A 13,093-nucleotide genomic window follows, 5' to 3' on the forward strand; every position below is an offset into this window, starting at 1 on the left:
GCTGAACAGACATAGAGCAAATTAGGGTAGAAATAGGACCTGCCATACCTTTTGCAGTGCGGTCGCCCATACACAATGCATGTCTATAGCGGTCAAGAGCCAGTTGCGTTTTTTTTTTCAGATAGCTGGTTGGCTGCCATTTGCAGAAGTGTGCATGGAGCCTTACCCTGCTTAAAATATAGTTGATTATTTATTGCACTATATTCCAATCTACTCGGCATTGTAATTGAAGGCCCCCTGCACATGAACCTGCTTGGTGCCTGGAAATGGATCCGTGCGTTAGTTAGATCCCATGGATTGAGCACAGTGTAGTGGACAGAAGTCCTTGCATCATAGCCATATGTGATGCAGCCTACTGGCTGAAGAGCAGCACTTACACTGTTGTTGAAGCGTCGGCTCTGCTGGCAGGCAGCGACTCCTTGCATCGTATATCACTACGATGCAAGGACTCCTATTAGCTACAGTGTGCTAGGTCCACAAGATATTTCTAACACATCTGTTTCCACAAACTGTGTCCGGTAACCGCGGGGCCCAATTTTCATCTAAAATGTTTATATGTGATAAGTTTTCTGTATCGGGGAATGATGAGTGGTGAATATATAGCCATCATCATAGTTTCAACAGTGGTTGTAGCTCCCCCAGATTTCCACTGCCCCCTAACACTGGAGAGAATTCCCTTCTTGATACTCTGACGGCTAGTAGTAGACCATTTCACTGTGCGGCTGGGACTTGTAATTCGCCTGGCACTTACACATAAACTCTGTAAAAGGGAAAAGGCGAGGCCTCCGCACCCTGAAGCAGTGACGTGCCACTCTTTTCCGGTCATGTGAAGTCACCAGTGCGCAGGTCTCGAGGTCGGTGACGTCATGAGTAGAGTGTACGGAAGTATGTCCGGGATGTGTTGCCGGTAACGGGACCGGTTATTTTACTGAATTTACGAGCATGTCCCTAAGGACTGAGCCGGGAAGACACGGTAATCCTCAAAACCGACAGAGATCTGGACCGTCTTGGGGGGGGTCTGGACAGGGGCAATCCTGCTCCCCACTCTATGTCACCCCCTGCTCCCCACTCTATATAGCCATGTCATCCCCTTCTCCCCCACTCTGTCACCCCCTGCTCCCCATTCTATAAAACCATGACACCTCCTGCTCCCCACTCTGTACAGCTAGGTCACCCCCTGCTCCCCCCCTCTCTGTAGAGCCAGGTCACCCCCCTGCTCCCCCCCTTCTCTGTAGAGCCAGGTCACCCCCCTGCCCCCCCCCCTCTGTAGAGCCAGGTCACCCCCCCTGCTCTCCCCCCCCCTCTCTGTAGAGCCAGGTCACCCCCCTGCTCCCCCCCCCCCCTTCTGTAGAGCCAGGTTACCCCCCTGCTCCCCCCCTTCTCTGTAGAGCCAGGTCACCCCCCTGCTCCCCCCCTTCTCTGTAGAGCCAGGTCACCCCCCTGCTTCCCCCCTCTCTGTAGAGCCAGGTCACCCCCCTGCTTCCCCCCCCCCCCTCTCTGTAGAGCCAGGTCACCCCCCTGCTTCCCCCCCCCCCTCTCTGTAGAGCCAGGTCACCCCCCTGCTCCCCCCCCTCTCTGTAGAGCCAGGTCACCCCCCTGCTCCCCCCCCCTCTCTGTAGAGCCAGGTCACCCCCCTGCTCCCCCCCCTCTCTGTAGAGCCAGGTCACCCCCCTGCTCCCCCCCATCTCTGTAGAGCCAGGTCACCCCCCTGCTCCCCCACATCTCTGTAGAGGCAGGTCACCCCCCTGCTCCCCCCCATCTCTGTAGAGGCAGGTCACCCCCCTGCTCCCCCCCCCCATCTCTGTAGAGCCAGGTCACCCCCCTGCTCCCCCCCCCATCTCTGTAGAGCCAGGTCACCCCCCTGCTCCCCCCCCCTCTCTGTAGAGCCAGGTCACCCCCCTGCTCCCCCCCCTCTCTGTAGAGCCAGGTCACCCCCCTGCTCCCCCCCCCTCTCTGTAGAGCCAGGTCACCCCCCTGCTCCCCCCCCCCTCTCTGTAGAGCCAGGTCACCCCCCTGCTCCCCCCCCCCTCTCTGTAGAGCCAGGTCACCCCCCTGCTCCCCCCCCTCTCTGTAGAGCCAGGTCACCCCCCTGCTCCCCCCCCCTCTCTGTAGAGCCAGGTCACCCCCCTGCTCCCCCCCCCCTCTCTGTAGAGCCAGGTAACCCCCCTGCTCCCCCCCCCTCTCTGTAGAGCCAGGTAACCCCCCTGCTCCCCCCCCCTCTCTGTAGAACCATGTCACCCCCCTGCTCTCCCACTTTGTAGAACCATGTCACCCCCCTGCTCCCCCTCTCTGTACAGCCAGGTGGCGCCCCCCCCCTGCTCCCCCTCTCTGTACAGCCAGGTGGCGCCCCCCCCCCTGCTCCCCCTCTCTGTACAGCCAGGTGGCGCCCCCCCCCCCTGCTCCCCCTCTCTGTACAGCCAGGTGGCGCCCCCCCCTGCTCCCCCTCTCTGTACAGCCAGGTGGCGCCCCCCCCTCTGCTCCCCCTCTCTGTACAGCCAGGTGGCGCCCTCCCCCTCTCTGTACAGCCAGGTGGGGCCCCCCCCCCTGCTCCCCCTCTCTGTACAGCCAGGTGGGGCCCCCCCCCCTGCTCCCCCTCTCTGTACAGCCAGGTGGGGCCCCCCCCCCTGCTCCCCCTCTCTGTACAGCCAGGTGGGGCCCCCCCCCCTGCTCCCCCTCTCTGTACAGCCAGGTGGGGCCCCCCCCCCTGCTCCCCCTCTCTGTACAGCCAGGTGGGGCCCCCCCCCCTGCTCCCCCTCTCTGTACAGCCAGGTGGGGCCCCCCCCCCCTGCTCCCCCCCCCTGCTCCCCCTCTCTGTACAGCCAGGTGGCGCCCCCCCCCCCTGCTCCCCCTCTCTGTACAGCCAGGTGGCGCCCCCCCCCCCTGCTCCCCCTCTCTGTACAGCCAGGTGGGCCCCCCCCCCCTGCTCCCCCTCTCTGTACAGCCAGGTGGGCCCCCCCCCCCTGCTCCCCCTCTCTGTACAGCCAGGTGGGCCCCCCCCCCCCTGCTCCCCCTCTCTGTACAGCCAGGTGGGGCCCCCCCCCCCTGCTCCCCCTCTCTGTACAGCCAGGTGGGGCCCCCCCCCCCTGCTCCCCCTCTCTGTACAGCCAGGTGGGGCCCCCCCCCCCTGCTCCCCCTCTCTGTACAGCCAGGTGGCGCCCCCCCCCCTGCTCCCCCTCTCTGTACAGCCAGGTGGCGCCCCCCCTGCTCCCCCTCTCTGTACGGCCAGGTAACCCCCTGCATCATCAACCATGTCTCTGGATCTGTGGTGAATAGAAACACAATGTATTCTATTTGCATAAATCTGGATTTTTGCTCCTTAGTCAAAGATAAGACATCCTCTGAAAGGAAGGCCGAACCCATTTTTATGTTTGGAGAAACAAGCAAACTCCTATACATACTCTGCTCCCTTCTCTATGTAACTCTGCTGTGGATTACAGGCACCACCAGCCCCCCACTACACCACATTTCTATTCAGCACATGTCTTCCCACTAGATGCTATGTAACCTCTATATGCCATATTTTTCTACCGCTCTTGTTGTTAGGATGGATTGTGATGTTGCAGGCTATGAGGTGTTAAACATGCTGCTGGTTTGGTATAGTAGAGCATGGACATGTAGGCTCTCATCATGGATATATTGAGTAGTGCTGGAATTCCTGGAAGACGCATCTTCTGCTCACACTCATCATGTTGTCTTAGGCAGTGAATTCCGCAGGCGAAGGAAGCTGTGTGACATCCAGAGGGCTCTGGCGAAGGACCCCCCAGATGTAGCGACACTCCGGCGGATGGCAATCAGCGAGGGTGGTCTCCTTACTGATGAGATCCGATGTCTTGTGTGGCCCAGACTCCTGAATGTCAGCACCGAGGAGCTGCCTCCACCCCCAGGTATATGACAGTATGGCGCTGTGGCAGGGCCAGGGGACCAGAGAAGTGGCTATTCTGACTGAATGAATGTTCCCTGCAGGTCCCGAGCTGAGAGTAAATAACAAGGATTATGAGCAAGTTCTACTGGATGTTCGCCGATCCTTGAGGCGTTTCCCACCCGGTGAGATGACGGTGGGGTTTTTGAGTGGTTGTGTTATTAATCTACTGGTAAACGATAACTGCCAAGGTGTTCTGCAAGCGGATCACATTTCCAGGAGAATTTCCGTTTTCCTATGGTTTTAACTAGAATTTTTTCTAATCATAACCTCATAATGTAAATTCCTATATATTCAATTGTCCTGTCAATCTCCCCATGCATAAAGAAACTCTGAGCTTCTCTCTGGTTATAGAAGCTTGGTAAATGCTCTCTCCTAATACAGATAGTTGTAGTTAAAGTGATTTATACTGAAGACTGACATTCTCCACTGTGCATGTTAATGGTTGGATGGATGGGTGTGGTGAGGGGAAAGCTTGATGGCTCGTTTTTCTCTGTCTTTTCTCAAACATGGGGGTGCTCCGTCTGGTTTTGCCTCACAGGTATGCCCTTAAAGGAGCGGGAAGACTTGCAGGAGCAGCTGATTGACATCATCCTGCAGGTGTTGGCACGAAATCCACAGTTGCACTATTACCAGGGATATCATGATATTGTAGTCACTTTCCTGCTGGTGGTGGGAGGGCCGTTAGCCACTCTCCTGGTGGATAAGCTCTCCACACATCACCTAAGGTGGGTCTGTTGAGCCCTTAGTACTTTGGCGACTCATACTTTTGCACACACAAGCTACAGATTCCATTATACACCCATCACACAGGGCCCATTGCTGGAGAACGCCACATTTTGTAATGTACTTACTTTTCCAATTCTTTTCTAACCTCCTACCACTTATATTTTTATGCTGAGACATTCACTAGCCACTGTGGTCATGTGGCATCTTGACATCCCGCATTGATGGAAGAGTTTTACTGACAACCAACATAGTCGACTAAAGTTGTGGACCTAAAACATAAGGAATTGTACTGTTTGCAATGTTTTTGCATGTTTAACTAGGTTGCAAAAGTACACACTCTTTATAATATATACTTTTAATTGGTATTTTTAATTAGAAATGCCTATATGGAAATGGGTAACCTCTTAAATACAAAGGTAATTTCACACAATAACTGCAGCAATCTACAGGCCTAAGCACCTTCTATAGTAGTGGATTCCAAACTGTGGCTCACTACAACTCCCAGCATGCTCAGTCACAGACTTTTATCCCCAACAGTTTGAGTTGCTCAGCTCTTCTGTCTGTTTCCCTTTAGGGATTTTATGGACCCTAGCATGGATAACACAAAACATATCCTTAACTACCTGATGCCCATAATAGAACTGGTGAACCCAGGATTACACGACTTTATGGTTCGGTGGGTATATACTCTGTTTTTAGTTGCTGTAGGGCAGTACAAAGTGGAGGTGCTGACATTGTGTGTTCACCACAGGGCAGAGGTTGGCACCATATTCGCTCTGAGTTGGCTCATAACATGGTTCGGACACGTGCTTTCAGACTTCAGGCATGTGGTGAGGTTGTATGACTTCTTTCTGGCATGTCACCCGCTAATGCCAATCTACTTTGCAGCTGTGGTAAGAGCATGTACCATGATGTATAAATAATTGCCATGTTTAGCTAGTTCTCTTATATATAACCCTGCTTTTCTACCCTTGTTTTACCTATAGATTGTTCTGCATAGAGAGTCTGAGGTGATGGAGTGTGAATGTGATATGGCTTCTGTGCACCACCTGCTGTCACAAATACCACAAGATTTGCCCTATGAGACCCTCATCAGCAAAGCTGGCGACCTCTTTGTCCAGTTTCCCCCATCTGAACTTTCCCGGGAAGCAGCACTACAGCATCAGGCAGAGAGGTAAGCACAAGGGATTTGGGAATTGTAGTGCTCTTTGCCAAGCTGGGAGAGTAGGCATTATGACTTCTAAATAAGCTATACTGGTATAAGAATGAGAAATACTACGTATAAGATGTACAGACACTAATTGTGGATATGTTTAAGGGCACAAGCTTAAAGGAAATCTACCATCGGGATCAAGGATTGTAAACCAATCACATTTGTGCATCCTCTGGCAAGATCCAACCCTTTTGTTTTTCTCGTTTTTTAAGCTCCTTATGCCCTGGTTTTTATTAAAAATTATGCACCTGAGGGGCTTTGGGCTCAATTAACAGCTATGGAGCTCGGATCCCCTCAGGCTCGTTTGCATAATTTCTAAAACCTGTTATTTAAAAAAAAAAAATAAGGGCATGAGATGCAATAGGAAGCGTTGACCCTGCAACAGGGGACACACATTTGCATGTCAGTGTTTTTAGTTTACAATCCATGTACCTGATGGTAGATGGCCTTTAAGATGTCTTCATTGACTTGCATAATTTAGCAAAGGAAGCTCCACCTGTGATTGTAACTTTACTCATGATGATCCTCAGACACCAGATGTCTGTTTCACAAATTTGTGAACCAAGTTGGGGAGGCATTGTATAGAGGAATGCCATTTTTTTCAGATTAGTTATTAAATCCTGTGACTAATGGTGGCATGGAGATGACTTTTAGGCTATCTGCATAGGATTTAGCCCAGCGATAATTCGGCAATGGAAACCAGCCATACGCAATGTGTGTGGGAACCCAGACAGGGTAACTTTTTTTTTTTTTTTTTTTTGCATAGACTTAATTATTCTGACATTTAGCTAAGACATTGGAAAGGTTTTCTATGCTGCGATTTTAGGCAGAGCTTAATCTTTGCACTGCAAAGGTTGATTTCTGCAGCGGAAAGAGATTTTCATAAATCCCCTTCAGTACCCTGCTACTATATTACACTGCTGATATCCATGGGTAATCTGCTAGGTGTGCAGGTAGCCTAACAAGAGCAACCAACAGCTTTTTGAAAGCTGCCTTTGAGGTTAGAGAAGGAGACAGTAGGCAACTGAAGTTATTCAAGGTTTTGTATTGATTTGTATTGTTTGTTCAGCCATGATAATTTAATATGTCAAATTGTTTATTCTAGGACTGCAGTGTCGACCTTTAAGGACTTTGAGCTGGCATCCACACAGCAACGGCCAGATATGGTGCTCCGCCGACGCTTCAGAGACTCTGTCCGTCCAGAAAATAGGAACAAGGCCGTCCTTACAAAACCACGTACTAATAGACTGGTGAAGCTAGCAGTCATGGGACTGACAGTAGCTCTTGGTGCTGCAGCCCTTGCTGTTGTGAAGAGTGCCCTTGAGTGGGCACCCAAATTTGAACTACAAATTTTCCCTTAGCTGTGGGACTGATTGGGGACTCTGGACACATTGATCACCTTATTGGGTGGATACCACTGTCCACTGTGCCTTTGTCCTGTTCAGCACCCCACTGTCCACTCCCCCACCCCTTTCCAGCACATGTAACTTTATTTCACCACTTTACACTTGGACCTGGACATGCTCCATCAATTGTTTACTCATGGACATGCCGCTGTGTATACTATACAAGCAAGCAATGAGCACTTTGTGTGCTATACATTTAAAATAACATGTATATCTGTAAATAATCATAATTCACTTTATGATAAATATTTAACACCACTCATGATGTATCATTTTTATAACTATTCTGTCTCCAGCTGGGAAAACTGGGTGACAGAAAATGTAGTTATCATTGTGGCTTTCCCATAATTGCCCATTCAGATGATTGCGTTCTAGTCCGTACTTTCATATCAGTGTTTGTAAGCCAAAACCAGGAGTAGAAGGTAAATATGGCCAATCTTTCCATTATAATTTGCTTTGGTTCTACAATATGTTTTGCTTCCACTTTTTGATTACAAATAGTGTGCTCTGAATGGGATGTATAATAATAATTCCTTTATTTATATAGCGCACACAGATTATGCAGTGTTGCACAGAGCTTGCCAAATCAGTCCCTGTCCCCATAGGGCTCACAATCTAATCAACCTACCAGTATATTTTGGAGTGTGGGAGGACCCAGAGGAAACCCACGTAAACACAGAGAGAACATACAAACTCTTTGCAGATGTTGACACTGGGACTTGAACCTAGGTCCCTAGCGCTGCAAGGCAGTAATGCTAACCACTCAGCCACAGTGCTGTCCATCTAATACAGAAAAACTCTTGTTCTGCTGGGATACAGCATTAGGGTGTATGCATCTGTATAAATAGTCATTTTATGCTTTCAGTACCTATAGGGAGAAAATACTAGATACTAGTATATACTATAGGGAGAAAATTGGTGAAATTCCTGAAATGAATTACTTGCATCTACGCTCAGTTTAATGTAATGTTTCTCTGCCTAGTTGTTCAGGACCAGGTATATAGCACTCTATTGTTAGACATTATTTCTCAGCTAAATACATCAGTCGCACCAACATCCATAGGTCTATAAATGGAAAAAAAAAATCTTCCTATATACTGAAACAAAGCCAAGATATGCAAAATGGTGAATTTAAGCTCAAAGTAAATGGTGAGATTGGAAAACCTTTCATTACTGATTTAGGCTGGGGCTACACAGTGATTTTTGGCTTCAGTTCTCGTCCAAATCTTACTGTGTTGGCCTGTAACACTTAAAACATTTTTTTTTAAAGAAATGAAGTCATAGTGCAACACTGAAATTATTGCAACTGCGTGGAACACACACACATCCATATCTGTATACTCACACATTTAAACAGTTATGCACACACATTTATGTGACTGTGTCATTTGGGATGCTGGGGCCCCCTGACACTGCAGGCCCCTAGCTGCTATGGCGGTCAGAACTGTAGTTATGACACAACTAATGCACACAGTGGGGCCCATTTACTAAAAACAATGTGAACTGCAATATGCCTGCGTAGTGTGCAGAGCGCATCAGAATTTCTGGCACTCATTCTTCATGAATCTGGCGCTCCCTGCACTGCTCCAATAGAGTGCACCAACTTTTTTTTTTTTTTTTTTTTTCAGTGCACCTTTCACATAGGGCTTGCAACACATTTCTGTCAGACTTTGCATTATTAATGTGGCATGTGGTCCGACTGAGAACCAGAACGTCCATTTCAGTGCAGAAATTTGTGTTGAGTGAAGGATAGCGCAACCGCATGCAACACATCTGTGGCGCAGACACTTCTTAAATACATGTGCAAGTGGTTTGCACATAATAGAATATGCAAAGTCAGACATAAAACTGTCGCATGGTATTTAGTAAATCCGGGCCAGTGGCTTTTGATTATTTTTAGAAAATCTACATTTTTCTTTCCCTTTTCATCACAACAGCACCATCCCTGGAGAGAGGGGTCTGCCACAGGGACAGGAAACCCTTAAAGCTCCACGTTTCCAGCCATGCCTCAGTGGTTTCTTCTCCCTGGGAGACCCTTGAGAGCCTCAGTGAGACTCTCCGAAGCTCCAGATGCGTCAGGTGAAGGAGGCTTAATCTAGTCGGTCGTCTCCTGGGCACCCAGGCCGAAGCTGAAGGGAGCAACACTGGGAGCGGTGAGAAGTCTTGGAGGTCTGGGAGCTGGGCATCTCTACAGGTTGTAAGACAAACATTGCGAATTGCCCCCCCCCCCTTTCCGGCAGGAACTGGAGGTGGGGCGCTCCCGAGCGTCCCACTTGACTGATGACGCACGGAGGCGCCAAATTTACACTCCCAGCCAGCATACAGGATTTGTCTATCACCTTCTGCTTGCAGTAAGGATTATTTCTGACCTGTTCATGCTGGTGAATGTTGTTATCACTAGGTATCACTAGGCCCCTGGGCGACAGACCCTCAGTGACCCCTTTGCAGTGGACTTACGTGGTGGCATTAAAAATTCATGAACTAAAATAGTTTCCTTTTCCCTAAAATATTTCCTACTTCATCATACCAATCAGCCCCCTCGTAGTTATTTTACATAAAGCCCCCTCACCCCCATGGATTTCTTATGTACAGCTTTCTGAGGGCCCCCCCAGCACTTGTCCCTGTGCCTATCCATCCAGGAGGAGAGGTTTTGGACACCGCTAAAGACGACTCCATGGTATGTTATGGGTTGGTCCTGGAGTACGGCCTCTAACTGAACCGGGCCTTATTCTGATAATTACTTATGTTGTATGTTTTCTAGAGGGAGCTCCCTTGTACCACAAGGAAAAGGTCCCCAGTTTATCAGAAACTGAGTCAGAGATATTATTTACGACTCAGAGCATGAAGACGATCTGTCAAGGAGGATGCTCTTCTCTGCGGAGCATGTGGAACATCTAATTAAGAGCCACTATGGAACTAGAAGAGGAAAAAGAACCGAGATCACCCTGAGGTGTCATGTTCCAGGAATTAGGGGTGAGAAAAGAGTAGAAAAAAAGAGAGAAAAAAATATTTGTTCCCAGAGCAGTTAAAAGAAAATATTTCTTTGCTGATAAAGATGTAGAACACTAAAGTGGATACAGCTATATCCAAGGTGACTGAAAAAAAAGAAGCTGCGCTGCTTTTAGAAGACTCAGGGGGTTTTAAAGGACCCTACGGACAAAAGGATAGATCGGTTCCTGCGTAAAGCCTGGGAGGCTTCTTCTTCAGCTTTTAAACCAAATATTCCAGCCTGTTCTGTTTCCAGGTTTATGCTAATGTGGCTAACTGAGCTGGAGGAGAAGTGAAGAATAGGGTTCCAAGGGATCAACTAATAGTTGACATCACTACAGCTCAGAAAGCCTCAGTGTTTCTGGTGGACGCTTCAGTGGATACGCTCAGACTATCAGCCTGGTCGTCAGCCCTTTCCAACTCAACCAGAAGGGCACTTTGGCTTAAGGGTTGGAGTGGTGATTTAGCCTCAAAGAATCACCTCTGTAACATTCCATGTGAGGGTGAATTCCTGTTCAGTACAATATTAGACAAGATTTTTGAGAAGGATTGTAAAATTGTAAAAAAGGATTTCCAGGCTCCAGCTCTCAAGACAGGTGTTTTTTCGTTCCACCCTAAGGTCGAATCCAGTTTACATACCATCAGGAAGAAAAGAATCTGATGGGAAAAGTAGTAAAAGAACCAAAGTTTTCATGTTTGGACAATCCTCATGTCAAGAAAAAAAAAAATGAAGCGAGAGTTGGGGAGAGACTTTCAAGGTTTATAAAAGAATGGGAATGCATCTCGGGAAGCAAATGGGCCTTAAAGGGGTATTCCCATGAAGACAAGTTTCTTATATGTACTCCGCATAAGAAAATAACACGTTCTCTAATTCACTGTTAACAGAAATGCAGCATTTCACAGACATAAGTCCAACCTGTCTTAGTCCAACTGCGTCAGAAGCCAGATGAAAGTGCATATACAACTGTACCCTGATAATTCAACTACCGGCACATTGTCACCCCACAAAACTAGATGGATTATAATGTGTCTTCATAGAAAGTCCCGCCCACACCCTGGGATTTTGCACTGATCAGCCTAGGGAGTGGTAGGAACTAAAACAGAAAAAAACTGAGTAAATTGTAAAGTAAAGGGTTAAAATGATCTTTATTATGTTAACATCACTAGGGGATTGAGATGTGAGAATTTTCTTTCATGGGAAAACCCCTTTAAGCATAATCAGAGAAGGTCTCAAATCTATGAAAACAGAGATATCCACTGTTCTAGTCAAAATTGTGTTGAGGGAAGTTCCTTTGCAGGAAAAAGGTTTGGGATTTTATTCAAAGTTGTTTCAAATTACAAAGCCGGATAGTTCTCTAAGAACTATAAGAAATCTAAAGCCGCTCAACAAATTTCTCAAGGTACAAAAATTCAAGATTTAATCTCTCAATACTACTATAAATCTTCTTTATCTTTTTGCTACATGGCATCAATAGACCTTTCAGATGCCTACTACCATGCCCTGATAGGTCTGTTCATGTCAACAATTCCAGCAGTTCCTTGGGCTCAGTTTTGTACTTGACTCTTGCCGCTGTTTATGCGGCAGGAATGGGATGGTCAGGATTCCAGTCTGGACTGCAAAATAGACCTTCCCCCAAGTAGTTCAGGACTTTCTCCTCTGGTGGCTTCAAGATGCAAATCTTCTCAAAGGAGTTCCATGGAAACAACGGAAAATGATGACATTAGTAACAGATGCCAGTCACTGGGGTTTGGTAGCACATCTGGAAAGCCAGACGTTTCAAAACTGTTGGGATAATAATAATTCTTTATATAGCGCCTACAGATTACGCAGCGCTGCACAAAAAATGCCAAATTGGTCCCAGTCCCCATGGGGCTCACAATCTAAACAATCTACTAGTATGTTTTGGAGTGTGGGAGGAAACCCACGCAAACACGGAGAGAACATACAAACTCCTGGGTGACCTGGGTGAGACTCAAAGCCAGGACTCCAGCGCTGAAGTGCTACCCACCGTGCTGCCCCGCAGATAGTGGATAAGTGTGACATCCGGGAAGCCCTGAAAGCATCCTTAACGATCCTTTCAGACACTATAACAGCAGTCTCTTTCATAAACGGACAAGGGGGAACCATAAGCCAGTTGCTGATGAACCTGACTTACGAGATACTTGAGGTAGCGGTGCAGCACCTGAGTTCCTTGTTAGCAGTACTCATAAAGGACAAGGACAATGTGAGGGCAGATTTCTTCAACCATCATCAGTTGGAACAGGGCGAATAGTGCCTCAACAGGAGGATATTTATGATGGTGACCCATCTGTGGGGATCTCCAGAAATCAACCTCTTTGCCACTCGAAAGAACAGGCAAGTCAGAAAATTCTGTTCCCTGAATATGGTCTCTGGATGCCTTGTCAATAACCTGGAAGTTCAGTCTGGCTTATGCAAGTCATGAGTAAGATCAAGCAAGATCCTGCGAGGATAATTCTCATAGCTCCCTTCTGGAAAAAACAAGCCTGGTTCTCGACTCTAAGAGAACTTTTGGCTTCAGATTCATGGATCCTCAAGGAGACTCCAGAACTACTATCTTGGGGTCCGATATTACATCCAGAAATCAACCATCTTCATCTAACTGCATGGAATTTGAGAAGCTAGTACTTACTCTACAAAAGAGTAGGAAGCCAGTGACCTTGGGTATATATTACCGAGTCTGGAAGGCCTCCTTCACGTTTGGTCAGGATCAAGAAGTAGACCTAGAGTATCCAGATATAGCCAAAATTCTAGATTTCCTTCAGGTGGGTTTAGAGAAGGGTCTTAAACCAGTAACAGGTCTCAACCTTGAATTCACT

At 48.1% G+C, this 13,093-nt stretch overlaps 1 protein-coding gene across 3 annotated transcripts; it reads left to right on the plus strand.

The window, feature by feature from the left end:
- The first annotated feature begins 778 nt into the window (after positions 1-778).
- TBC1D20 (TBC1 domain family member 20) lies at positions 779-7,525 on the plus strand. Of its 3 annotated transcripts, none has more exons than XM_072110745.1 (8): positions 781-973; positions 3,699-3,884; positions 3,964-4,044; positions 4,461-4,647; positions 5,223-5,324; positions 5,400-5,541; positions 5,635-5,822; positions 6,967-7,525. In XM_072110745.1, the coding sequence occupies exons 1-8, from the start codon at positions 943-945 to the stop codon at positions 7,220-7,222; spliced, it is 1,173 nt and encodes a 390-aa protein (XP_071966846.1). In that variant the 5' UTR covers positions 781-942; the 3' UTR covers positions 7,223-7,525. The 3 variants fall into 3 exon arrangements, with proteins under 3 accessions (XP_071966845.1, XP_071966846.1, XP_071966848.1); XM_072110747.1 differs by having other exon boundaries at positions 783-854; XM_072110744.1 differs by having other exon boundaries at positions 779-973; positions 5,223-5,541.
- The last annotated feature ends 5,568 nt before the right edge of the window (positions 7,526-13,093 follow it).

Source organism: Engystomops pustulosus, chromosome 6 (assembly GCF_040894005.1).
Source record: "Engystomops pustulosus chromosome 6, aEngPut4.maternal, whole genome shotgun sequence".
NCBI lineage: Eukaryota > Metazoa > Chordata > Amphibia > Anura > Leptodactylidae > Engystomops > Engystomops pustulosus.

Coding starts and splice junctions, on each gene's coding strand:
- TBC1D20 (XM_072110744.1), top strand. CDS start 943: ATGTCCCTAAGGACTGAGCCGGGAAGACACG. Junction 4,648..5,222: donor CTCTCCACACATCACCTAAG/GTGGGTCTGTTG, acceptor GTTTCCCTTTAG/GGATTTTATGGACCCTAGCA. Junction 5,823..6,966: donor CTACAGCATCAGGCAGAGAG/GTAAGCACAAGG, acceptor TGTTTATTCTAG/GACTGCAGTGTCGACCTTTA.